A 27,918-nucleotide genomic window follows, 5' to 3' on the forward strand; every position below is an offset into this window, starting at 1 on the left:
TTTCATCATCAAGCAGTGGTTGCGGAGATAGACGAGGAAGATAGAGGAGGAGTCCCCGGACATCCAAGCATTCGTGCATTCCAATCCTCCTTTTGCGATCCTTTTGCGATGATCACTTGTAGGCGGAGCGGTTGAGAGATATTTTAACTAAGTAACAAATGGTCCTTTTTTTTTACATGTTGCCTACTGCGTAACTTGTATAACCAACTACTTCACCATGCAATTTGAAAGGGGTTGCTAGAAAAGAACAAATTATGAAATGAGCTGGGTTCGATTCATTTTCTCTATCAAAATATGGCATCATCCCTTTTCCTCAATGCATGCATGCATATATGTATGTGTAAGGGGTAAGTAGGGGCACACTGCATAACCACTCTGTAACTCTCCTCTTTTCTTCCCCTGCTTGGCCATAATATCCCCAGCAATTTATCCCGATAATAAAGCCACCACACCCATCAACAACACACGAGCCACCTTTACCTCCACAACTCCGTACACAGTAATTATCTGCTCTCCTTGCACTGACTGATTACTACTGGACACACCAGCCCAAAAATCCGTTCATTCCTCCGGCACAATATAGGACTTGGTACAAAAAGGGCCCCCTATTGGAAAAAAAAAAAAAAAAAAAAAAAAAAAAAAAAACCCACAAAATCAGCATCCTTGTCCAGTTTTCCCCAAGCCCGCTAAACGCTAAACGACCCACTAACCGCCGCCATCCGTCCTAGCCTCAAGCCGCCGAATGCACTGACCCGCTTCAAAGCCCTCAATTGGCCGCACTGGCAAAACTTGCCTATTCCGGGAACTCAGGGGAGGGTGTAACTTACGCAGTCCTCCGTACGGAGGCTATCAAAAGAGTTGCGCCGCTCAGATTCAATTTTTACAGCTAAGAAGCGCCACCATGTTTTAACGAGTAAGTACATTTAGCTTCAAATCACCCCACATTCTATTTATATGAGATTGCCACGTATTCTGAATTGATTCCTCTTTTTTCTCAAATATCTCATCTCTAATATCTCATCTGCCAATTTCATATGGCACCAAATACCGATATCGCCACAAGAGCTCTTGTGGTGGCTCTTAAATCACCCTATTTTGGCAAGTCAAATGCTGAAATCACGGAAATCACCCAGATCTCAAAGAGTCAAATCAACCGTATATATAAACGTGCAATTGAACGCGGATTCAATCCTGAACTGCTTCATATTATACTTCGCGATGAATGGCTTCGAGATGCCCCCAAATCTGGCCGACCAACTCTGGGAAATGATAGTATTAAGGATGCTATATTTGCAAAGGTTTGACATGATTGATATGAATGAGAAAACACATGTACTGATCTTGTCAATGAATTTAGTAATGAAGGAATTGAGATATCTTTGACTATATGAAGGATTCTTCGCAAAGCAGGCCTGCGAAAAACAAAGCCTACATAGAAGCCAGGTCAAAAATCAATATGGAAGTTCGAAAAGGCCATAGGCAAGCTATCTTGTGGCAAAGATGGTGGTGGAATTGATTGGTATCACTATCAAGTTCAAATTCTCTTACTGAAGCTATTCCCCTTTGCAAAAGAGTGTCAAATTGAATGTCCAAATACTATTGTGCAAGAGGATAAGGCCCCTTCACACAATCACTATATTCAATATCATACGTATGATATTCATGGGATTCAACAGCTGCTTTGATGTGGGAATTCGCCTGATCTCAATGCGATTGAGGCAGCTTGGCCTTGGATGAAGCACAGAACAACAAAAAAAGGAGCTCCTAAGAACCGCATGGAAGCAGTTAGAGTATGGGAGCAGGCATGGAAGGATCTGTCACAAGAGAAGATACAGGCATGGATTGAGCGGATTCCTGTACATATTGAAAAGATTATAGAGTTAGAAGGTGGCAATGAGTATAGAGAAGGAAGGCGGCACGGGCACGGCCAGGTGGAGGAATAGAATACTCATCTGGCTCCTCGGGGTGGGCAGATTGGCACGCAGATTGGCTGGTAGATTGGCATGTAGATTACATGTTAAAAAGAGTGGTAGATTCCATGTTGAATGGTAGTGGAGACAAGGAATAATCAAGAGCTGAATATTCAGTATAAAATACAGTGTGAATTGCCGCCAAGATTTGTGGTGCTGTCTAGCTGTCTTTTTGCCGGCGCAATTCTTTTGATAGCGCCCTCCGTAGTTACAGTACGGGATGAAAAATGAGATCCACAGTTTGGGCTTGGGTCGCAAAGTTATTGAAGAGAAAGAACGACGCTAGGTGTGGAGAAGAGTGGCGCACGCTAGTTATCTTGCTGGTACCGATATGATATTATTGTGTGGTTAACTATTCTCTACTACTACTGCGTAACTACTGTACTCCGTACTGGAGGGTGTCGTCGGGTCGTGGGTTACGCTGTGAGCCTGTGCAGTCGATATGAGATATATATATATACGCATAGTATACTTCGTATGCTAGGTAGTGTACGCCGTACGGAGTAGGGCCAGGCAGGGGGGGACAAGATCGAATTTCCAATCAATGGAATCTCCAGAGAAAGAAAATGCGAAGCATGCACGTCGACCAGATGGGGACAGAGATGAGATGGGACGGCAGAGTGCAAGTTCCTGTGTATGTAAAGAATGATAGGAGGGCGTTTGGATTGTATAAAATGATTGCTTAAATCCAACCCTCTCTCCTAATGAGGATATCTACCTCACATTCCTCATACGCATCCATCAGCTTCTCCTTACCCCCTCGCGGCCACCTTTCTTCATGTCAGAAAGCAAAACTGGCAGCGACGGATTCTTGTCAAGGGTAAAATTCTTGCTGAGCGCATTCACCCCCCCCCCTGAAGAACCATTGAGCAACAAGCTGATTCCACCTACATTCAAAGAAATATGCGGTTCCAGTCGACGATATATAGAGTGTTCCATTGTTCGATTGAATAACGCCCGACCTCCATCCACCTAGACACAGAGGAACAGAGCTTCATACATCAAGTTTGAAAACACTGCATGCTGCCTATCTAACCCCTTTTCTCCCTCGCTGATGGATGCCCTGTATCTTCTTCATAGACAGGAAAGAGAAGAACCAAACAATCAAAAGAATCCTCTCAACTATCCCCTCTGGCCTCCCGAACCTATTCAAAAGTCCTTTATAAAAGTAAAAGAATGAATATTCATGTCATCATTCAGAAAGAAGAGACAGGCAGGGTTGCATCAGCCCTCTAGGCCAAGTGCTTGGAAGTTCTCCACTCCTCAAAATAATTTCAGCGCTGGTTCAATTTGCTATCCACTATCCCCATGATCCCATTGGCGGAGTGGAGCAAATATCCGCTAATAAAATAATAAGTAAAATCAAATAAAAGTGCAGGAAGTTGTTCAATTTAATGGTTCTAAGCGCCAAGCGCCTAGCGTCAAGGGTTCCTCAGCATAAGAGTTATGCATGCAATAGAGTGATCAGGGAGACAGTCTCACTGAAAAGCAACGATGATAAGCTATCTCATCAGCATCTCATATGAGATGATCATAAGCGAGTACAATTTTTTTTTCTTTTTTTTTACTATCTCTATGATTGATTACTTTTCCCTTCCCTTCTTATCTTCCCTTCATCTCATCAGAGACGAAAACTTCTTAGAAGAGGCAGGCATAGCAAAGACAGCAACGGAAAAACAACGTCACAAGCTCAAAACGAAAAGGGAAACATGACTTTTTTTGTAAAGAGGGAAGCAGCAGCAGCAGGTAGCATTCTTTGAAATGAAACTGCTCCGCGCGCTTCCCCGTTCTCAACCTTTTTGTAGGATTGCACTGTTTTTTGGGTTGGTCTTTGACACGGTTTTCTTATCTTTTTATGGAAAAGAAAGAAAATAAAGAGAGAAAGAGAGAAAGATTCGCACTGCTCTTTTTTTCGTGTTTGACTGAGTCCATTATTTGTATTTATGTTCCTAACCACCGCTCCTTCCCTTCTTGTTGTAGAAAGAGAAGGGAAGAGAAAACAAGAGGGGGGAATTACAGGACAATTTTTTTCTGCGTTTCCTTTATGGGTGGGGGAGGGGGTATATAAAATATTCAAAACGGTATTAAAGGGTGTGTGTAAGAGGGGCACGGGGTAGGGGATAAGGGGTACAGGTTTAGGGTAATGGAATCACACAGACACATACACATGTTTACACAGTTGCATGCAAATAAGGCAAATAAGGGAGTGAAGAAAAGGAGACAACCGAACGAGTACATTGAGTAGAGGGCAAGTGGCAAGTAGCTGAGAGGGAGAAAGAAAAATGGGAGGTGGTGATGATGATGATGATGACAATGACAATGACAAGGATGGATGGATGGATGAATTTCGCGGAACGCTTCACTAACAAAGGAAATAAAAAAGAGGAAAAAAAGGGGGGGGGGGAAGATGATACATAGACAAAACAAAATTTTTGGAATCTTCGATTTAGAAACGACTCGCGCTTGCAAAATGCTAGATTTGGAAAAAAAAGTTTTTCATACATCCTGTCGAGAAGACAAACAGATGATGATATCAAACTAGGTAATTAGAAGTAAGAAAATAGAAAAAATATTTTCAGAATAACTAAATGAATAAAAACATGCGTGCGTGTGTATTGATCTTTTCAAACGCAATTTCTGGGTAGTTAATGCGATAAAAAAAAATTAATAAAAACAAAAACACGATATTCGGGGAGGGTAGGGCCTTTCGGTCGTTTTTTTAAGCCTGGATTAATTAATATCGGGTGATATCTGCCGCGCCCCGTGGAAATCCCAATCGGACGTAGGTACTCCCGGGGAAGTTGTTGTGGGAGCGTTGTGCATCAATAGGCGAGTATCCGATGCGATATTGAGGGCTGGCTGCGAAGCTTAGCGTAGTATGTCGTGGGGCTTTTCTGCAGTCAGCTCATTCCGCGCCTAAAACAGTAGAAGTAAAAAGGTTGTGCGGTTGATTGTATCTCAAAACACCCCATTGTACCCAACGGACTGCTGCTGAGCAAAGTGCTGATGCTGGCTGTAGGGGTTATCCTCTAGACGGTGATGATAAGCTTGTGGGAATTGGGCACTGGAGGGCGGTGTCGGGGAGCCATTGGTAATACCTGGAATTGACTTTGGGATATTGGAATTCACAGCACCGGCGAACGCCTCGTTTTCAGGGGTGATTGGTGGTGTCAGGTATCCATTGGGCATCGTCGACTGGTATTGGGGTTTTTGAGGTGTTGCAAGCCCCATCTCTCCGTTGTATGGTTTGAGCTGTTCAGAAGAAGTATCCGCTGTTGGGGTTGGCGGGGTGTAGGCCTTAGGTATCGACGCCTGGTGGGCAAGGAATTGCTCTAAAAGCCTCGATGCCCGAGAATAACGTGCGGACGAGTATTTCCTGCAGAGGACCTGCGACGGCTGGACCAAGTGCTGAGACAAGTTTACCAAAGTCAGGGAATCATAATGCGAAGCCCAGTCTGTATTTCGGGGTTGAGGGCGGTTTAGGATGCATCGAGCGAGAGCCAGCGAAGCTCGTGCGAGATCCGATGAAAGTTTCGAAACAAAGTCCCTATGGAATAGTGATATTTCCAAAATATAAAGCGACAGATGTTCTACCTCTGGATCATATGGAGTATCTACAACTGCCAGCTGTAGAAAGCTGTCGACAGTGGGATGACCTATCGCCCAACCAAGGGTTTGCAGAACATGCCATTCCATCTGTACGAACATGTCCTCGTCATATTGAGAGCAGCACATAGTCTTGAGCTCCTTGATTGTTGGGACACGATCCTTCTTATCTCCATACTTTGCCGCAATTAGTAGGGCTGCACAACCAACTAACTGATAATGTTTTTTGTATACCACGCGTTTGGAACAATACCGATCTAACAAGTTGACAGTAAGGAATAGGGTCGACGGCAAGAGCTGGAAGGCAGTATGTGCTTCTATGAGGAAATCGAGGAGATAGGGACGCATGAACCACTGGATCTCGGTCTGGATATCAATCGAATCAACATCCGGCAGGGTCGAGGACTATTCTCGAGGTTAGCCAAAGTTAAAAAGGGAGAGAAACACAATGATCAAAAAGATATCATGAGACTGACATCCATCATGAGCATGTGAGCTAGAATATCATCTTGATATTCATCGCTAACTTGTTTTGATAACTCATCAGCAATCGCAAACTGACGTTCGCGAGCGATCAGTTTTGCATGCTCTTTTGGACCCAGCCTGGGACCATGATACTCTGGTTCATACGACTCCACGAAGTATGAGTCGCACGGCTGGAACGACGAGGTGGGGCGATGTTGGTAAGCCATATTGATAGACGCTCTGGAGAAATCGAAATCGACAAGTTTACGCGTTGCGTCAACTTGTCGCGAAAGAGAGGACCTGGAATATAACCCGTATATCTCAAAAGCTGAAGAAAGAAACGACGGAAGGGAAAAGAGAGTGACAGTCGTGTATTAAGTGGGTTGTAAAAAGATTGAAAATTAGTTGGTGAAATATTAAGGAGAGTTATGTGACGATAATAATCGGCACGTTTAAAGTGAAGTGGTCAGTCGACCGAATATAAAATGAAAGTGAAAAAAAGCTAGAACGGCGTGTGCTTTCATGTCAGTAGTAGTTCAATTGGGTGAGAGTAAGAGTGTGCGGATATTCGACGGGATAATATAGATATAGGAGGGCATACCCAGTTTGACGTTTAGCAAGAAGGGCAAATGGTCACCCTTACTTCAGTAGCAGTCGCGTCATCTAATCTGGAACTCGGGTAAGGTTGAATTCGAAAATCGACGGCAAATGGCCGGGTGAACGACGAGTCAACGTCTCCACCTGTCAAGCCAACAACTTAAGCTGCTAGATTACTACTGATGTGGAAAAAAGAAGTTCCACAGTGTACAATTGCAGAGCCTGGGGAACAAAAATGTCAATTTATGTTCGATATGGGGTTAAAGGATCTTAGTCCCTTCTGGAGCGAGGTAGAAAAAAAGGAGCTAGTTGATAGTAGCAGCGTCCAGCGTACCTTCACAGGGTTGCCTGACTTTGGCGTGGGCGAGTCCGCGGTATGAAAACAATCCTCACCGAACGCAAGGAGAGGCTCAATGCCTATTGACGCTGAGATCTATGTATTTTTAAAGTTAAATATTAGTATGTTATTCCAGTAGGCTTCCAAATCGGGCAACTTCAGAGATTAAAGCAGATTTAAAGGGGGCCTGCTTGGTAACAAGTGACGAATTGAAATATGCACGCATAAAAGTTCTTTGCTGAACACGCGTTTTCATCGATATAGCCCAGCCCCTATTGCATGCATTTGATGAAGGTGTATGAAAGTCTGGACGGTTTAACCCGGTGAGGAAGATTTGCTATAGGCACGAGCCGCAAGCACCAGATATTCCATTCCACGCTCCTCAACTGATATATAACAGAAAATATGTCCTTTTCGGCTCGACTAGCCTTCGAAACGGGAACAAAGCAAGTTGGCACAGGACGTCTAACGTGCTATGCTATGGACAAACGGGTATGGTGGCGGGAACTATATTCGTGTTTTCTCTGCGTCCAAATCTCATAATGGCTTGCCAATGGACAAACTGGGGGGAAGACAGGAGGGCGTAGTCGAGAGGATGGAGGGAGGACGGACGTACACCAGCAATTGGGCATTGGAGTCGTTGATTTACTCGTGGAAAGTTGGGATGTGGCCAGAAGAAGGAAAAGAAACCACAATTGAGCTTACCTTTTCCAGCAGAAAAGAGTCCCAGAGCAGACGACCCAAGGGATTTTTTTTTTTTTTTTTTTTTGTTCTTGCTGGTTTTTCTTATTGTAATTTTTTATATATTTTCTTTTTACTCTCTTCTAACTCGGGTGGTGAAACTGAAGACGAACGGCAATAAAAGAACCGTCAATGTCACAATTGGAGAAGGGGAGGGAGGCACCGTCGAAAAAGGGGAGAGGGAGGAAGGGGGGAATAAAAGGAAACGGAGCGGGACGAAAGAAGAGGAAGAGGAGGAAGAAGAGGAGTCGAGAATCGAAGGTCAGGAAGACCCTCGAAAAAAATAAAAAGGCTCGACACGGAGGGGGCGGTGGTTTGAGGAGAAATGGAAGAAAGGTGGGAGACGATGAAGGTGACTGGATGACAGTCAACGATCGAGGTCAGCCACACCAGACGCACCAGATTTCCCCAGCTTTCTCTCTCCTGGGAATTAACAGGTTGGGGAGGGGGAGGAGGAGAGGAGGAGAGGAGGAGGATGAACTCTCCAGAGGGAAACGGAAGAAAAGAGAGGAGGAGAGGGAGTTGAGACACAAAGGAGAGGAGAAGAGGAAGAAGAGGAAGAGGAAGATGAGAGAAGAGGACGAAGAAAAGGGAAGCAGAGAGCGTTGCAAGAAGGTTAGTTAGCTAACCTAACAAACAAACTAGGAAGCAAGGCCAGTAACGGAGTTCGATGTTATGGAGTATGGAAAGTACTTGTAACAATCACTGCCCTGCCTGGGCCGGCGTAGTATCGGAGCCTGTACGTATGACTACAGTGTACATCCATACATGAACTGTATCTAGGTAATCCCCGTATCGCCGCGTCTTGTCTCCTGCACAGGCGCGGCTAGCTTGAACCGGGGGCGGCTTGGGGAGGCTCAACTACTCCATTGGCTTGGACGCTGCGAAGGCTGAGCGCTGCCTGTTTCCTCGCTTGGGGGGGTGGCTTGTATCTATACGTATGTATGCGTATGTATGCATGTATCTGTATGAATGTGTATGCGTATGCTTACGCCGTACGGGAATGTTTGTAAGTAATAAGCAGGTTTCATCGTGTTACAGCTGCCTTCACTCTCACGGCGCTGGTTGGCAACTATTAACTATTTTTATTAACTGGCAGTTGGTTGAAGTAGTTATGGAGTAAAGAGTAAAGGGGCCGCCGGGGTTGTCCTTCTCTTCCCTTCCTCCTCTCTCCTCTCTGCTCTCTCCTGTCTCTGAAAGAAGTGAGTATACCTATCTAGTAAGTAGTAGAAGTATGCCACATTAACTTGTGTCGAGTTATCGAATTTATCTAACATCTATTCGATCCCAGCTCTCATTCTCACTCCTGTTAGGACCGGCTGATAGAATGAAGAATGAAAGTCACTGGCCGGCCGAACGCTCAAGACAGTTAAACTATTCATGCACTGTATCTTTGTCACCATTGCCCCTCGTGGCTGGCTGGTTCCTGGTTTGCGTTCGTCTTTCGCGTCCTCAAGCCCTAAAAAAATCCTTGTATCCATGTCTCCTTGTCTCCACGCAAGCAAAGCGTTTGAGTTCCATCCATCCCATCTGAGATCAATTGGACAGATTCTGATTGGAGAGTCAGTAGAGACGCGCAAATCCATGGCTATTATTTCCTCCCCCACAATCCGTACTCACCAGGATAATAGTAATCAAATACGTCGCGTTCAAACCAAAACTCAACCTTGGTGCTAGGTAGCTATTCCTTTTTATCAAACTCAAAAAAGACAAAAAAGAAAAAAGACAAAAGAGAAGAAAACCCAGTGGAAATAATCATTTAATAGCCTTAAATCGACAGAGCTGCCCGCGTCCTCACAAACGGAGATTAATCCCCGATCAGTTTCAAAACACAATTGAAATAAAATGCAAGACACAACGTGCATTTATCCAACATGCGTACCTTGGAATAAATAGTTCACTGAGGGAGGGAGGTAACTACCAAATTAAAGTACCGCTGACCGAAGTCCATCTCGTCATTTAATAATAATAATTGACTCCCCACTGTCCCCAGGACAAAAATATATGTGGAGCTGGAATGACTTGTACAGTATTATTGAGATGCCTTTGCTTTCGTCAATCGCTCGGTCCGTCTTGAGCGGAATCCCAGGTTCCTGTCAGTCTTGGCCCGCCGAAAATGAAAAAAAGAGCCGAATACAAGACCTGGGGAATTCACTGAACGGTCAAAAGCCCCTCCCCCTGATCCTGCCCTGTTTTCCCTGTTTTATTGAGTGCGGAGCTATTCGGCCAAGACATAATAACTCTATATAGCGAGGTTCCTTTCCCCTTTCTCCCCTCTGATCTTTGAAGACTTATCAATCGTATGATGCTCATAATTAGGAAAAACCCCCGTTTTCTTACAATATATGAAAGCAATAGTAATGTCAGATATATCTCAATCCAAAGATCAGTTAGCGGTGAGTAGCCTTTTGTTTAAACGCTGATTACATGTGGCGTAACTAGAGTTGCAGAAAAGTATCTCAAAAGATTTCTTCTGTTTGAAAGAAGGGGAAAAAAAAGAAGCAAAAGAAGAAAGAAAAAAAACCCTCATATGAATATTTCTTTGCATACGATACGCCCTGATGCGGCGCCGCCTGCGGTATATTGCAGCATTCTCAAGCTAAATTATTAATATCTTCAAGAGGAGATTGTAATAACTCGAGGACATATGGACACCTCACCTTCATTGCCTTGATTTCCGGTTATCTAACATACAGGGTGCTAACCTGTTTCAATCAGTTAATAACCATAACTCACATCCCCAACCTCCTTCGACGGCATAACCACTAGTTAGCAGATTTTGAAAACCTTCATTTGGACTGGTCATTTATAAGATCATAACTCACATGCTTATGATGCAGAATTCATAACTAGTTACTAGTTTAAAGAGAATAATGTTTGACTGTATGTACGTATGAATTCTGTCCTTGCTAGAGTAAAGGGCAGAATTGATGCTAGTGATAGCATCATCATCTTCATATTATATGATTATCTTTGTGGAAGTAACTTAACTGCTTCTTCAAATGCTGGAAATTCTTTGCTGTTAATTCACACCTCATTTTCTCTACTTCATCAATATCAATAATTCATCTTTTATTTTTATATGCCTACCGACAACGAGACGGGACAAGGGTTGTCAATTAACTTTGTCTAAATGAAGCATGGCAGGTTAGATTGTGACTCTTCACTCTTCTCTACTATTCACACTTACCCCCCTTTCTCTGCTTTACTCCTTGTTTTTCCTTCACATTACATACCTTCATGTTAGACTCTTTCTTTTGATGGAGGCAGAAAGGTAATCTCTGAAGAGTGCTTACTTTCCTTACTCAGCAATTTTCTTCCTTCTACAGAGGTTTAGATAGAGCTGATGACTCTCCACACAACTACTTGTCTAGTAACTATGTACTGAACATGTGCACTAAATATCTAGAAGAGGCTATGTAAAAGAGAAATCCCTCCATTGATATGGCCTAGACTGCTGCTATCACACTACACAACCTATATGACCGTCTATATGTATCTGGAGTTGGCAGCTTGTGCAGCCATTAGCTTGTGCGTCTACCAGCTGTCCTGTTTCTCCCGATTGTTTATATGGATAGCTTCTTCATCTCGAGGCAAGATATTCCATGTCCAGTTCCATAACAGGTACAACCCAACAGCTGTTGGAGCATGCAGGAATTTTGAAACAGAGTAGGCAAAAATTCAAAATCAAGTCAAAAATATATGGCTTCTATCCAGGCTTTCACATTTGGGGATAGTTGTACTCGCCGCAGTTTCAAGCCGATTGCAGTTGAATCGACGGGAAAGACATTGGGAAAAGGGCTTTGAAACATGGGGGCAGCATTGGGAACGTACTGTAATTTAAATAAATAGCTGAGAAACAAAGAGTGATTATTTCGCTACTATAGTTATAACTAACCATCCAACTAAGATCGCACTCGTCTCCGTCAAGAAAGCTTAACCTGGAGTAGAATCCTCGAGTTTCAGAAAGAGCACGATCATATGTACAGAGTACAGTACATACAAACCCTCTCTCCCCCCCTCCTCTCCCGGCGCCCGAGGATTATATAAAATATCACTGTTACACCTGGTTATGGTCAATCAAAACACGAGAATTGAATGGAACTGCCTGCTGGTTCGCCCGCTGACGGCGAAACAGCGCTTTTTGACCCTTTCGTTTGGTTGTTATTATTCTATTTTGCGGAGTGCTCTATCGGGGACAACTACCCGCTCCAGTTTCAATACAGCTCGGTGCGTGTGTCTGCCCGTGGGTTCGTTACCTAGTGTAGCGTATCGTATATACCGTATGATACGATACATGGATATGTACGGTACGGTACATGTACCTTTTCTAGGTATGTAATGTAATGTACAAGGTCTGGTTGGTTATTGGATCCATAGGGCTGCCCTGTCCATTTCTCTACAATCCCGGACCTAATTGCTGAAATGGCCAATCACGGTGTGCTCTTTTTTAAACAGGCCCTGCGTCTTCCCATTCCGCAGCAATAACACGCTGGAGAAGAAATGCTCTGACATCCCCTTCGCATTCGCCTTATGTATGAAATGGAGAAAAAGGAAGTTCTCTTCCCTTCAAAAAAAGCATATTCGAATTCCAAAGCCCACAAACCATGGAAGACATCCGCTCTTATCGGCCCACCGTTCTCCGAGATGGGTCGGACCCAGACACCCAAGAGCCCAAGGGAAGCGTAGGGAAGAGGGTCGAAAAAGAATTTTTCTCCCGGTCCCATTAGGAACCATCTCGAGAGTCGAGATACAATACGGGTTTAGGTTGGGAGAACCAGTAAGCTTAAATTTCGTTCCTCTCCATCGGAGAAAGCAAAGAAGCTTCGGCAGTGCACAAAGGAATCGAGACCACATAGCATGTATACATATGTAATGTACATATATATATATGTGTATGGCTCCTTTTCCATCTTCAAAGTGGCATTTCCATGAAAGGCGTATTTCTATTCCTTCCGCCATATCCTCAACGGTAATGGGGCCGGCGATAAGACAATTAATGCTCTTTCGGAACCGAAACTGACCCGACGAATGAACATGATTCGTTGAACGATTTGAGGCTCAAGTCAGCCCAGGAGGCTCGTGTGTTTCCAAGAACAGACAAGCAGTGGAAAACCCCACCCAATGCATATTTATTATTATATACAATATATATAGTTAAGTCAGTAAATATTTATTCAATTTAATAATTTATCTAAAATGTTCATAATTAGTTTAGTAGTAACAGCTACTGAGTTCTGACTCTCACTTAATATAGAGATATCTACTGTATATAATATACTTATATAGTAGTTATAAAGTAGTAACAGATTAATATAGATAAACTGATAGTTTTTAAAACAGTATTTAATATATAATAAAAGAAGTTTGAATTTCTGGTAATATCATTTAAAAATGAATTAATGTTTTAAAGTACTTAGTTATTTTATAAGAAGCTAGCTACTGTATAATTTTCTATTAAGAAATTATAATTACTGATTAATTATATGAAGTAGTAACTGCAGTAAGTATAAGTAGAAATAGTTAACTTATAAAGAGATAATCTGATATCTTTCTTAATTACTATTTTATTTAAACAGATAATTTCAATTTAATGAAGCAGATATATAATTAAAGAATTAAATTTATATATAAAATTAAAAATATCTATTACTGAAAATTTTACAGAAGACTGATATAATTCAGAAAATAAAACTGAAAATAGAAAAAATAGAAAAAATTAAAAACTTAAAATCAGACTATTAATAGTAGTAGACTGATTAGCAGAATTATGAATTTTATATTTAATCTTATTTAATCTGATCTTGTACATTTCTTGACATGAATTTCACTGAGACTAATTATTAAAAAAACATGTAAAGTAACTATTAATTAGATCTCAAAATGAAACTATAAGTTAGAAAAATTAAGAAAGTGATCTTATTTAATCTCATTTAATTTCATTCTTAGTATAAAGTTACTATTTTTAGATATTTTAAAGTTTTTTTAAACTATTTTTAATTTTTCAAAAAGTAATAATATTTGATAACACTTAAATAAGATTTAAAGTTATTTAAAGCAATAAAATGTATTAAAATTAAGAAGTAAAAATCATGATCTCATTTTAAAAATATAATAAGAGTAAATAGTAGATCTTATTAAAATAGTATAAGACTACTATCTAATCTTTTCTCAGTGACTGAATGGTTAATGCGGCCACTCAGTAGCGCCTTGGCATAGGAAACCAAGATGTGTGGGTTTGAAACCTGCAGGGAATACATTAAATTCAGAACTCAAGCACCTCAGGTTTCTAATAAATACAGAGATATACAAATCACTTCAATAAAATTGCTCTATATTTCTGGGCTGGGAAGTTATTATCGCATGTATCTAATTGTCACTTCTTTGTATTTTCTATGTTCTTGTTATCTTGATGTGATCTCAACACCTGTATTTCCTTTTGTATAATCAACACTTGACCTGTATTTAACATTACGCAAGGACTCATCATAAGCTCCGCTTGCATATGAGTATAATGAAAGAATAATAATAATAATAATAATAATAATAATAACTATCTAATCTTAATACTATGTAATGAGATTAATTAAATTAATAATGAAACTTGTAAGAATAAGTACTTACAGATAATTATTCAAGTGTTTACAGCTTGATATAATATGTACTGTTAATTACTAGAAGTATTCACAGTAGAAAAATAAAATGTAGAAATTAAATATATAATAGTATTCAAGCTGAGTTATGAATAGTATTTGTGAACTTCAGTCTATATAGTTATATGTAGTCAAGAGTCACTAACTCTATTAATTATATAAGAGATAGAAATAGAGATAAAGAATCTGTGAGAAGTAAGATTTCTTATATACTTCTTTCTCTCTAAGACTTCATCTGCAAAGTCTTTCACTGAGTAACTTTATAGAATTAACTCAGCACTGCAGTGATACTTACTAAAAATTCTTCACATTGTGATTTGAAAGAACATACAACTGTCAGATAATAACGCGGCTGCTTTCAAACTTACTTATAAATGTAAAGAGGTTATAGCAGCCACTAATTAATTTAGCATATAATATATAAGAAGTCAGTGTACATTTGTAATTATACACTGAGAAGAGAAATCTTTGAATCATATCTAGTAGTATGTCTAAAAATCAGTGAGAAGTGCAGTCTTCTTCAGAGCATGATAATTTCATCTACAAAGTAATTTATAGTTATTATATCAGTGTGATTCTAGAACATCTCAAAAGATAGTATATGAAGAGTAGACTGACTGTGTGACCGTGTCTGAAACTAGAACCAGATTTTTTAATAGTCTCATTATCAATTCAACTAATCTCATTACACAGTTTTAATATTAGATAGTAGTTTCATACTGTCTCAGTAGTCTACTCTTATTACATTTTTCAAATGAGATCATGATTTTCACTTCTCAATTTAAATTATTTTTATTACTTTAAATGACTTTAAATCTTATTTAAGCATTATCAAAAAGTGTTACTTTTTAAAAAATTAAAAATAGTCTAAAAAAAACCTTAAAATGTCTAGAAATAGTAACTTTATGCTAAGAATGAGACTAAATGAAATCAAATGAGATCACTTTCTCATTTTTTTCAAGTCATGATTTCATTTTAAGATCTGATATATAGTCACTTTACATGTTTTTTTAATAGTCAGTCTCAGCAGAATTCATGCCAAGAAATGTATGAAACCAGATCAAATGAAATCAAATGTGAAATTCATGGTCCCGGCGGCTAGTCTAATGAAGAGTGATGAGTGAAAGAGTATCTGATTAATACTGCTTTACTTATTGAAGAAAAACTTCATACTCAGATAAATGTCATGAATGTGAACAGATAAGATGTGAGAAAGAGAATGAAAGTAATGAATCAGATTCAAAGAAGTTCACTCTCTACTCAAAAGAAGAATAAAAAGAAGAAAGAGATAATTACTACTGAAGTCATACAATAATAATAGAAATTATATAATAATATAGTAATATAACAATAGATATTATATAATCAATAAGAAATCACTGAAATGAATATCTTCTCTAACTAATATGAATAACATTCTTCTCTGCTATCTGAACTGAAAGATATGCAGAATCTCTCAGAGAATTTACTCAAAATAGTAAGAAAAGCAGCTGAGACTACTGAACTGAAATCAAAGCTCTGTATATATATAAGAATTCTAAATGAAATTGAGACCTTGTATATACAGTGACAGACTGAGGCAGAAGTTAAACAACAATTAGCATTCACTGTAAATCAAGTATTCATGATGAAGAGCTTCATTGATATAATCATCATTATTAATAAGAATAGAGAAAATCAGGTCTTAGATCTGCAGTAAGAGATTGAATATTTATAGATAACTATATTGAATCTGAAGATCTCATCATAATTATTCATAATCTCTTCAGAAGTGCACACATTATCAGAGACTGCTGTGCAGAATGAGAATTCAAATATGAAATACATTAAGTCAGAAGATCTGTCAGAGTCATTAAGCTTCAATGATGACTGAAAAAATAATGCTGCAATCAGCTGACTAAGTCAGATGTAATTATATTATTGAATTGAACATGAACTTACAGACAGATAGTTAATGAAATTTCAACAAGTCTTAAGATCTGCTGCATTTCTATATAGAAAAGTGAAGTCATTATAAATAACTGATAAAAAGATAAATCTCACAGATCTGAAGTGATATTCATTCTTATAAATATAAAATGAGTTTTTCAAATGAATCTTACATAACTTTGAGAAAGTGAATATATAAGATAAGTATTATAAACACTTCACTGAGTGTAGATAAGTGAATAATCTTATATTATACTTTATATACTTCAGTTTATACTATCTTACATTGAATGAAGAGCTTTCAATATCTTTCTGTTTACAGATCTTTATTCATGATCTTATATCTGAGTTAAAAGTAGAATGAAAATACTTAATCTCACAGTTAGATACAGTGAAGAAAGCATACAATATTCTCATTATACAGAAATAAGTAAGTTAATTATAATAGAAAATACTGTAATTGAGTATATCTTAACAGAGAATAAATAATCAGACTTTTATAATACAAGTCACACATCTGAATATAATAAATCTAGATTTGAATATCATTGTTAAAGTGCTGAATTCTCTGAAAAAGAGATTCTCTGAGTGAAAATCTTAATATTATAAGTATCAAGCTTGCTTCAACTGCAGACATTAAAATCATAATATAAAAGATTGCATTCAGTATTAGACTGATCATGTGCCCGTGTCTGAAACCAGAATCAGATTTTTTGATAGTCTCATTACCAATTCAACTGATCTCATTACACGGTTTTAACATTAGATAGTGATCTCATACTGTCTCAGTGAAACTTACTGTCTACTCTTATCACATTTTTTAAATAAGATCATGATTTTCACTTCTCAATTTAAATTATTTTTATTGCTTTAAATGACTTTAAATCTCATTTGAGCATTATCAAAAAGCATTACTTTTTAAAAAATTAAAAATAGTTTAAAAAAAACCTTAAAATGTCTAAAAATAGTAACTGTATGTCAAGAATGAGACTAAATAAGACCAAATAAGACCACTTTCTCATTTTTTTCAAGTCATGGTTTCATTTTAAGATCTGATATATAGTCACTTTACATGTTTTTTTAATAGCCAGTCCCAGCGGGATTCACGCCAAGAAATGTATGAGATCAGATCAAATGAAATCAAATGTGAAATTCATAGTCTCAGCAGCCAGTCTATTCAGTATATTATTATTATTATTATTCTTCAATTATAGATGTATGCAGTCAGAGACTATGACATCTACCTGAGAACTTTAGTTCTCAGAGTTTTTTCTATGTCTGTAAAGTTAACTATTATACATTCATCAATTTCAGATATGCAAAATCAGAAAATTCCAGCCCAGAATACAAAAACTGTTTACAAATTGCAGTGTTTTAACATCTTTTGATACTTTGAAACCATTTGACAATATCATGACAAAAGAAAAGAGAAAAAGAACACAGTCTCAAAGATAGACACATTAAATAAATAGATAGAAAGAAATTGAAAGAAGAAAAAGATAAAGAAAAAGATAAAGTAAAGAGAGACTATAACAAAACAAATTATTAAAAGAGAGTGTATAGCTGTTTTAACAGAGTATATCTGATTAATTTCCTCCTCTTCATACTCAGATAATTCTGAATTTAGCCATTTTCTTGTAGCTGCTTGAGTTTCTGATAGAAAGTCTATTAAGTATTTAATTCCTGTCTCAGTTGAGAATAAGAATCTCATATTTAATTGATTTAGATCATACTTCTCTTTCAATCTGGCTCTGAGACTATTGTATAATGCACAGTGCATTACAATATACTCAGGATTCTCATTTGTATTGCAGAATGAGCATTCTATTGAGTCAAATCTATCATCAAATCTTTGTATATAAGATTTGAAATAGTCATGTCCTAGTTTCAGCTGTATTATAGATGAGAATATTTTCTTTTTACATTTAATTGAACAAGATTTCCACTTGGGTTTTGTTTCAAATCTTGAATAATGTATACTCTTCTTTTGTTTTCTGCCAGCTTTCATTCCACTTATCTAAACAAGATTCTTTTTATTTTTTCTCTTTATAAAAGATCAGGGACACAATTTTTTTGAATAGATCTGCTTATATCTGCACTCTTTTTTTACAGCTGAATCAGCCAATTCATTACCATGAATATTCATGTGAGCAGGAACTCAGTGCAGATAAATTATCAGCTTTGATGTTCTTCTCTTTTGAATTTTCAAAACAGAGTTTAAGATCAGTTCAAGATTCATTTGATCATTATGAATCTGACTATTTCTAAGTCTTTTTAAAGCAGCTTGACTATCAGAGAATATCCATGTCTCTTTCAAACAATTTTCTCTTTTATGAGATTTTATTTCAATGAGTTTGAAAGCTTTCACTATTGCAAATAGTTCAGCATCAAAGACTTCACATTCAGAGCCTAGATTTCAGAAATCTGAGATAAAATTAATATTATCTTCAGTATAAGCAATGCCTGTGTCTAATCTATTCAAGTTCTCATTTTTTGAGCCATCTGAATAAACCAGAATAGAGTCTTTTATATTGATTGTAGAAATTCTCTTCAAATGCTGTTCATATTCTTTCTCTTTTGATAGTTCACTTATTTGTAAGTCTATAAGAGATTCAAGCTTTTCTCTTCAGAGAGATAACTTCTCATGATCAACTTTTTCAACATTTAAAGAAGAAAATTGATTTTTAATCAGAGAGCATAGTCTGTACAGTTGAGAAGGCATTTTCTTTGAAGAATTATTTTCATTTCAATCAAGAAATCTATTTCAATCCAGTTCATTTCCAGAGTTAATTGATGGAAATGAAGAAGAGACTCTTTCTCTGATTATATGATTTGAGCTCATCTTTACAACTCTCAGAGCATAGTTCATACAGGCCTTTTCAAATCTAATAGCAGGAGGAGGAATTGAAGCTTCAATTTCCATTGCTTTAATAGGAGATGATTTGAATGCTCCCAGAATTCTTCTCAAGGCTCTGTTTTGCAGACTTTGAAAGAGTTCAGTGAAATTCCCTTGATTATTCCATCAAACTTGAACTTTATAATCAGCTACTGATGTAATACAGGCTATATATAACTGTCTCATAGCCTGGAAAGATAGACCTCTCTCTGTATTTGATAGTCTGATTATGTTGTTCAATAGTCTTTCTGCCTTGACAGTTCTTTGTTGAATGTGATATTTAAAATTCAACTTGGAGTTTAATCATACTTCTAATCATTTGACATTTACACTGGGTTTAATCTCTCTATTTAAAAGAGTTAGAGATAGTTCTTTCTCATTGAGTCTAGAAAAGAAATGAATTAACTCAGTTTTATTCATATTAAATTGAATTTGATTGATATCTGCTCTAACAAAGATTTTCTTTGCAGCTTCTTCAATTACTTTCAAATTCTCTTTGATAGTTTTTGAGCTGTAGACTAGACCAATATCATCCACATAACTCAGAGATCACACTATTCTCATATTTCTATTTTTGAATAGATATGCAGTGTATATTGCAAATAAAATGGGTGAGATTGAAGATCTCTGTGATACTTCTATTTTTATCTCAGTCTTGTCTTGTTTCATTCCATCAAAGAAGAGTTATATAATTCTTTTAGACATAAAACAGTTAACTCATTTTATTAGAGAAAGTGACAGTTTTAATATCTTCAATGTCTGAATTAACTTTGACTTTGAAACATGATTAAATGCTTCCTTTATATCAATAAAAACTGCAGTTGAGATCAGACTCTCATGCTTTGCTATTTGAATATCATGAACAACTGAGAGAACAGTGTCAATTGCAGAACACTGTTTTCTATCTCTCATTTGTTCACTGAATAAAAGAGAATCATCTATAGAGTTTATGAAAGATAGTTAAGTAGCTATTATCTTTTCTAAAACCTTTTCTAAACAGTTCAATAGAGATATTACTCTATATGACTTAGAAATTGAAGTTTTTCTATTAGGTTTTGTAAGAATCACTTCAGTGGCTTCTCTTCAGCATTCAGAATGATATTCATTTTTCAAGAGATTGAAAAAGAGCTCAAAATATTCATTCTTTAAGTAGGAATATGTATTTTGAATAATCAAGTGATTAATTGAATCAGGATCTGCAGCAGTTTTAACAGAACTTGAGAAGATAGCTGACTCTAACTCATCTTGTGTAAGATCAGGTCATTCCCAGTCATTTTCATTAATGTAGTTGAGAAGTGATATATTCTCTTTCTCTGAATCTGAATCTGAGTCTGATGAGTTCTGAAAGAGAATTCTCATGAAAGCTTGACATTTTTTCTCAAAAGAGTTTGCTGTATATGATTCATTCTGAAACTCATATTCTAAGGCTGGAAGTTTTGCTACACTTCTTGTTTTAGTATAGTTAAAAACTTTAAAAATTTCCTTTCCTTGTGCTTCTTCAAGAAATTTATTCCAGCAGTCTGTTTTAGCTCTTTTGATATCTGAAAAATATTCATTTCTGACAGCTTTGAACTCTTCATCAGATATTACATCATTTTTTCAATCTCTTCTAGCAGTAGCTAATTCTTTCCTTTTAGATGAGATATTCTCATTTCATCAAGATTTTGAATACTCAGAAGATTTTCTTTTTGAAATATTATCTCTAACACTTATTAGAATAATAGATGTAATAAGCTTCACTCTATTCTCAAGCATTTCATTTGAGATATCTTGACCAGAATTCCAATATAGCTCATTCTAGACTGGCCGCCGGGACCATGAATTTCACGTTTGGTCCCATTTGGTCTGGTCTCATACATTTCTTGGCGTGAATCCCGCTGGGACTGGCTATCAAAAAAACATGTAAAGTGACTATATATCAGATCTTAAAATGAAACCATGACTTGAAAAAAATGAGAAAGTGGTCCCATTTGGTCCCATTTAGTCCCATTCTTGGCATAAAGTTACTATTTTTAGACATTTTAAGGTTTTTTTTAGACTATTTTTAATTTTTTAAAAAGTAACGCTTTTTGGTAACGCTCAAATGAGATTTAAAGTCATTTAAAGCAATAAAAATAATTTAAAATGAGAAGTGGAAATCATGGTCTCATTTGGAAAATGTGACAAGAGTAGACAGTAAGTCCCACTGGGACAGTATGAGACCACTATATAATGTTAAAACCGTGTAATGGGATCAGTCGAATTGGTAATGGGACTATCAAAAAATCTGGTCCTGGTCCCAGACACGGTCACACGGTCAGTCTAGCTCATTCTGTCTTTCAGATTTTAGCAGTTTTATGCTTTCTTCAACTGCTTTCCAATCAGCTTTTTCAAAGTTATACTGATTAGAGAGAAGAGGATTTTCACTCATTTGTTTTTCACTCAGTTCAATATCAAATTGAATAATCTTATGACCTGATTCTGATGTCTCATTTGAATCAATAAACCAGTTTACAAGTCTTCTTTTCATTAGATTTTGTGACATGAAGGTTAGATCTATAATAGACTTCTGTTTCATGCCTTTTCTAAAGAATGTTTGTTGATCAGACTTATTAACCAAATCTATTGAATGCTCAAAGATTCATTCAATCAGATTATCAGCTCTCACTGCTCTCTTGCATTCTGAATTTCATCAGGGATGATGTGCATTGAAATCTCCTGCAATTATAGAGTTTCTTGATGGAGTTATGTTCAGAAATCCTCTATCAATTGTCCAGATATTATTATTTTCCTTCAATGACTTTTCATTATAGATATTTATGAGCTGTATAGTATCAAACTCATTTTCTTTATCTATAATATCACTCACCAGAATATCAGGGTCAGACATGATATCAAATCTTAGATTAAATTGATATCTTGATCTCTTTCTTCCATAGATCACTACTCTTGACTTTATCTCAGACTTTTGAGGTAAAAAGCAGTAGTAGCTTGAATGAGAAATAACATATTTTTACTCAGCATCAAAATTCGGCTTCTGAAGCAGTATAAAATCAACTTTTTATTCAAATGCAATTTGAAGACAAGAATAAATACAATTTGAGTTTCTATTCACATTATTTTGAATAAATGTGATTTTTGAAGAGTTTTTAAACTTTTTTTGTTGTTTTTGTTGTATATTCATACTAAAAGAGAGTAGAGTAGAATCTAATCACTATCATCAGATAGTAGATTATAACTGTTCTGAAAAGTAGGAATCTCAACTGCTTGTATTATATCTAGTTTATCATCAGAGTCATTTCTCAATTCTCTAATCTTAACAGAAGTTTGAGAATTCAAGTTCTATTTACATTTAGCTGAAGAGTTGGAGTTTGAAGACTTAGATAGTTGAGAGTTTCTTCTTTTTGAGCTTGCAGTTGTGAGTTTACTGGCTTGACTCTTCTCTTCAGTTCTAGATTGACTTTGAGCTTCATCTTTTCTCCAGTTCTTTTGAGTTCTAGGAATAAACATACATTCTTTTGAGCTAGATGCATGTTTTTCTTTGCAATTAGAGCACTTAAGCAGAGTATGTTGATAAATTTCACCTCTTTTTGAGCATGTTTCACATTTATGCTCACTAGTTTTGTGATCTCTGGCACAGAATGCACATTTTGAGTCTCTAAAACATGAGATTGCAAAGTGTTCATATCTTTGACAGTTTGAACACTGTGTTTGAGCTTTGAGGTTCATTCTTGAGTCTTTGTATTCATGAACTCTCATTTTCAAACCTGCTACTCTTACTTCAGAGATCTTTGACTGTTCAAGTGTTTTTATATATACTAGAACAGAGGCATTTCTCCTGCTTTATCTGAACTTAATTGAATTTAGTCATACAGGCTTCTTTCTCAGTTGAATAGAGTTATATTCTTTCAATTCATTTTTGAGAAGTAGCATTTCTTCTTCACAGTCAAAAATTTCAACTGGAATATCATGAAGAATGAATTTGTCCCACTTTTCATCTCTTTCAGATAGAATTGTTGTGTTTAACAAAGATTCTACTGCTGACTTTCAGAGATTCTCATTCTGAATAAGGAATTCAGCACTGAATTCAGGCATTGTAGTCAGAATGATTAAGTTTTCAAAGAATGATGATTCAATTGAAGCTATAACTGATTTTTGAACTTCAATATCAGTCATCAACTGAGAAAAGAACTGCTGATTAATTTCATTTCTGATTCTGAAAATGAGATTTGAGTTTAGCTTGTTTCTTTGCAGAATGTCCTGGTTTGAGACTTTGAGAATAAGTCTTCTATTTCTGAAGATTTGAAAGTTTTTCTCTTTTTACATTTTCTTTTTCACTTCTCTATGAATAGAGGCATGAGCAGTATTCTTCTCAGTTTTCTCAGGATTTTGAGCAGGTTTTGAGACAGCAGGTTTAGAGATAGCAGATTTAGAGGCAGCAGATTCAGCTGCTTGAGCATATGTTTTCTTCTGATTCAAAGAAGGAGAAGAAGAAGAAGTAGAAAAGAAAGAAGAGCAAACTGAAGAGTCAGTGATTGTATTAGAAATTTTCAAAGTTTTTTGAACTGTGTTTGAAATTCCAAGTTTGAACTTGATCACTTCCTGTAGTTGTCTAGCCTGAGCATGAAGAATTAACAGAACTTCTTCATTCATCTCACTCAGACACTGCTTTTCAAGAATTTTACTTGCTTTTTCAAGTTTCTGTATTTCAAGAACTTGTTGTTTCTCTATCTCTTCTTTCTTTCTTCTCTTCAGAATTTCAATCTCAGAAATAGCATTTGAGAAAGCATCTTTTTCCACATCAACTGAGTGTACTTTTGAACTCATTGTTCTTACTCAATGAAAAGTTGGTCAGACTAATTCAATTGAGATATTTATTAAACTCTTTTGAATTGAAAAGTTGGTCAGACTGTTTCAATTAAGAGGTTTCTAAGTCTGTTTTCAATTGAAAAGTTGATCAGACTATTTCAAAAGAAGAATCGCAGACTTTTGTATATAAAACACCTGATTTTTTTCACACTAGTTCAGTAACTAGGTTAGATTTTTGAAGAGAATCTAATAAACTAAAATTGATTTTTAAGATAAATCAATAAAATCTTTACAATCTCTTTCTTGGGATACAGTGAGGAAAAGTATGATATCAATTGATAGTAAATCAGATGATATGACAGTTTTTGAGAGAAAAACTGACAAAAAATAAATCAATTTTTTGAAGAGAAATTGATTAAAACTATTCAATTTTATTCTAAATTATTCAATTCTTCTCACACAACAGGTGTGCAACTCAAATCAGTTAATAAAGAGTGTAAAAAAGAATTAAGTATTAATGAAAGCTCTTCAGCCACTGAAAAAGTAATTCTTACTTAAAAGAATATGAAATTATGACAGAAAACAACTCTGTTTTTAATTCTTTGTAAGAATATTGTGTAAAACCCAGAGAAAAACACCTTACTTTTTTAAGAGAAGTAAAAAACTATTTCTAAAATCTTTTTTTTGCATTAACTGCTGCAGAAGAATGAGATAGAAACTGCTAAGATATACACTACTGTATACCTTCTATCAAGACTTTCCCTCTTCAGAGTCTTGATATTATAGAGAATATAAGTCTGTTTCTATATGATAATATAAATATTGTCAGCGGGATGTAGAGGAACTGGTTATTTATATCTCAAAATAGAAGACTTTGTCAATGATTATATCAATATAGAGTTAATTCTCAAATTCAATAGAAACCTAGTGTTGCTGTTCTCAATCCCTTGCAGAATCTATTGAATATTGAGGTATTAAAACTAGATTTAATATATCTCACTGTGCAGGGATCAAAGGCTCAGTCAGACCTTGGGATATACTGATTTTATAGTTGTCGTGTCTGCTGATTATGTATTGAGTACAGTTGCTGAGGTATCTTTTTGTACTTTTCTGTCGGGGATGGGCCAGATTGAGAGGGGTGGTACAAGGGCGAGACTTGGCGTTGATGTTCAGATACACTGAAGACAGACCGCGGAGGTTGCACTTCAGAAGTGGCTGTTGGTTATGTGCTTGATATTATCGCCGAGGTATCTTTTTGTATTTTTCTGCCGGGGATGGGCCAGATTAGGAAGGGCGGTACAACGGAGGGACTTGGCGTTGGTGTTTTGGAACATCAAAGATGGACAGGGTTTTCGCGGAGGTCGCTCCTCAGATATCTCCACAACTACAGATCGGGGATCTTCCAAAATCGAGAAGATTGGTGCATATGGCTAGGTCTCTTCACCTTACAATTTGTATGGCACTTTGGCCCGGGGTTGTGGTGTGGTAGGGGAGAACGGGGGATACTCCCACACAGGAGTTTCGAACAACGTCCGGTTCACGTTTGGCTGGATAACTCCACCACCACACAGGGTATGCGGTCGGCGATGGGGTCAGAATGCTCGTATGATCGAGGGCTTTTCGATGGATCTATCGGCGGGTTCTTATTCGAAAAATCGAGCGAGTTCGTGGTGGAGCGGTTGGCAAACCCTATTCAGTATATGCAGTTAAGAGAAGTAAGAGAGTTAAAAAAACTAGCAGAATCAGTGAGCTTAAAGACACTCACTGATATTCTATAAAAAGTCTTCAAAGTGAAAGAGATACCTGTGTTAGATAACTCTCTGAATTCTGTAAATATCAAGAGAAAGCAGGCTTCTGAATGAGATGTAGATAAGAATGATAAAGCAGACACTCATCTCAATATCTTAAGATCTGAAATATGAATATATAAGAGATACTTGAGTAAGAATTGAGATATGACTGCAAAAGTATTAGCAGACACAGAAGCTTCTACACAATATATTAATAATTATATAATTTAAAGACTGAAAGAGATCTGTTAAGTGAAGAATCTCTGATATATAAGATTATCTGATAACTGATATTTAATATCATCTGTAAGAGTAAGAGTTCTCTTGTACTTTAAAGAATAATCTTGCTATATTTGAGCATGAGAGCTGTAGAATATGAAATATAATCTTATTCTCAGACTTAATTAATTTCAACAGTTCAATCTTCAGATTCAATAATGTACATGTTATATACAGTTGACTGATAGAAAGAAAACAGTTTATATATTTCTATTAACTGATATGAGAAGAACAATTCATGTCTCTGATATAGAAGAGTTAAATCTGCTTATACATTAATAAGTAAAAAGAATGATTTACAAGATATCATCTGAAAGTATTCTGTATATCATATAAGATCTGAAAGTGAAGAAAACTAAGATAAAGAATATACAGAAGAATAAGTGTATAAAGAAGCTTCTGAAGAAGTATGAAAAGATCTTCTGAACAGATCTTTCACTGAAATTATCACTGAAACAAGAATTTGTGCATGAGATTGACACAGAGAACATAAAATCAGTCAATCAGAATGTATATTCTCTGTCAGAAACACATCTCAAAGAATAGAAGTGTCAGATCACAGACCTTCTAAAATGTAATCTCATACAATTCTTATCAAGTGTATGAGACTTTTCAGTTCTATTCATGAAAAAGACAGATAAAGAGTGACAGATATATATTGATTATCAAGCACTTAACAAACTTATAATCAAGAATGAATATTCACTGTCACAGATTCAATAACAGTTGAATACAGTTGAAAATACTTAATATCTATTAAAAATCAATCTTCTCTCAGAATACTGATAGATCTATGTAGATAAACTGTCAGTTCTATGAATCATGTTTAATATATAATAAGAAAAGTTTGAATTTCTAGTAATATTATTCAGTCTGACAAATGTGTCTGCTATCTTTTAAATAATAATGAATACAATTCTTCATAAACAAAATGAAATCTCATGTCTTATATATCTCAATGATATTCTAGTCTTTTTAAACTCATATAATAAACATCTGAAGTATCTTAATAAAGTGCTTATAACTCTGACAGAGTATAAGCTCTATATGAAATTAACAAAGTATGTGTTTGAAATGAAAGAGTTGAAGTTCATAGAATATGTAGTGAGTGATAATTATATACATCTCATTCTGAAGAAATTGAATGTTATAGTGAATTAACTGCAGCTGAGAAATATACATTATATATAATAGTTTCTTAAGTTGATCTCATATTACTGCAGATTCATCAAGAATTTTACATGAATATCTATATTACTCTCAGATCTCTTAAGAGAAACAGATACAAATCTGTGAAAGAAGAAGTTTCAGTCAATTATCTGAAATATTATATATAAAGAGGCTTTTCTCACACTGAGAGAATATGTAATAATATTCTCAGTGCTTATTCAATCAGATTGTGATAAATCTTTCTATATTAAGATGAATATATCTAAATGAGCTATCAGAGATACTCTTCTATAGATAAGTAAGAATAGAAAGCTGTATCTGATTATATATAATGATAGAAAACTATCAAGTACTGAGCTCAATTACTCAGTACATGAAAAGAAATTGCTAGTGATCAAGTATGCACTGATATTATGAAATAGATATATTGATAACAGACATATGACAACAGTGATCACAGATTATGAAAGCCTTATCTATCTATAATCAATGATAAAATCTTTCAAACACTTAGCACATTGAATCTCAGAGTTTCAAGTGTATAATCTTTATATCAAATATAGAAAGAGATCAGATACTGTGATATCTAATATAATCAATCACAGACTCAATTTCATAAATGAGAGTTCTATGAATCAGATATAAGAGAAGTTCATGTTAAATATACTAAGAAGATGCAAGAAATCTGAATAAGTGA

General features: G+C 36.2%; 7 protein-coding genes across 7 annotated transcripts; 4 read left to right on the forward strand and 3 right to left on the reverse strand.

Annotated features, from left to right (window-relative positions):
- The first annotated feature begins 622 nt into the window (after nucleotides 1-622).
- BDCG_07402 (uncharacterized protein) lies at nucleotides 623-3,129 on the forward strand. Its single transcript, XM_045423197.1, has 3 exons — nucleotides 623-1,298; nucleotides 1,358-2,790; nucleotides 2,870-3,129. The coding sequence occupies exons 1-2, from the start codon at nucleotides 1,035-1,037 to the stop codon at nucleotides 1,358-1,360; spliced, it is 267 nt and encodes an 88-aa protein (XP_045278643.1). The 5' UTR covers nucleotides 623-1,034; the 3' UTR covers nucleotides 1,361-2,790; nucleotides 2,870-3,129.
- BDCG_07403 (G1/S-specific cyclin Cln1) lies at nucleotides 2,346-8,602 on the reverse strand. The gene is made up of 5 exons (XM_045423198.1): nucleotides 7,681-8,602; nucleotides 6,973-7,071; nucleotides 6,643-6,860; nucleotides 6,053-6,543; nucleotides 2,346-5,981 (listed from the first exon to the last, which is right to left on the reverse strand). Exons 4-5 carry the CDS (start codon nucleotides 6,266-6,268, stop codon nucleotides 4,929-4,931), a joined length of 1,269 nt encoding a protein of 422 aa, XP_045278644.1. The 5' UTR covers nucleotides 6,269-6,543; nucleotides 6,643-6,860; nucleotides 6,973-7,071; nucleotides 7,681-8,602; the 3' UTR covers nucleotides 2,346-4,928.
- Nucleotides 6,893-8,340, forward strand: BDCG_07404 (uncharacterized protein; the record flags this gene model as incomplete). The annotated part of the gene is made up of 3 exons (XM_045423199.1): nucleotides 6,893-7,012; nucleotides 7,240-7,298; nucleotides 7,824-8,340. The coding sequence occupies 3 exons, from the start codon at nucleotides 6,893-6,895 to the stop codon at nucleotides 8,338-8,340; spliced, it is 696 nt and encodes a 231-aa protein (XP_045278645.1).
- A 3,355-nt stretch (nucleotides 8,603-11,957) lies between the features above and the next one.
- On the forward strand, nucleotides 11,958-12,900 carry BDCG_17517 (uncharacterized protein). Its single transcript, XM_045426628.1, has 2 exons — nucleotides 11,958-12,050; nucleotides 12,175-12,900. The coding sequence occupies exon 2, from the start codon at nucleotides 12,254-12,256 to the stop codon at nucleotides 12,590-12,592; it is 339 nt and encodes a 112-aa protein (XP_045282117.1). The 5' UTR covers nucleotides 11,958-12,050; nucleotides 12,175-12,253; the 3' UTR covers nucleotides 12,593-12,900.
- A 9,785-nt stretch (nucleotides 12,901-22,685) lies between these two features.
- On the reverse strand, nucleotides 22,686-22,968 carry BDCG_17518 (uncharacterized protein; the record flags this gene model as incomplete). The annotated part of the gene is made up of 2 exons (XM_045426629.1): nucleotides 22,686-22,831; nucleotides 22,941-22,968. Coding segments are annotated over 2 exons (174 nt in total), but the record flags the coding sequence as incomplete, so codon positions are not given.
- A 391-nt stretch (nucleotides 22,969-23,359) lies between these two features.
- On the reverse strand, nucleotides 23,360-24,000 carry BDCG_17519 (uncharacterized protein; the record flags this gene model as incomplete). The annotated part of the gene is made up of 1 exon (XM_045426630.1): nucleotides 23,360-24,000. One exon carries the CDS (start codon nucleotides 23,998-24,000, stop codon nucleotides 23,494-23,496), a length of 507 nt encoding a protein of 168 aa, XP_045282119.1. The 3' UTR covers nucleotides 23,360-23,493.
- A 1,256-nt stretch (nucleotides 24,001-25,256) lies between these two features.
- Nucleotides 25,257-25,760, forward strand: BDCG_17520 (uncharacterized protein; the record flags this gene model as incomplete). The annotated part of the gene is made up of 1 exon (XM_045426631.1): nucleotides 25,257-25,760. One exon carries the CDS (start codon nucleotides 25,257-25,259, stop codon nucleotides 25,758-25,760), a length of 504 nt encoding a protein of 167 aa, XP_045282120.1.
- Nucleotides 25,761-27,918: the final 2,158 nt, after the last annotated feature.

The sequence above is a fragment of the Blastomyces dermatitidis genome (assembly GCF_000003525.1).
Source record: "Blastomyces dermatitidis ER-3 genomic scaffold supercont1.8, whole genome shotgun sequence".
Taxonomy (NCBI): Eukaryota; Fungi; Ascomycota; class Eurotiomycetes; order Onygenales; family Ajellomycetaceae; genus Blastomyces; species Blastomyces dermatitidis.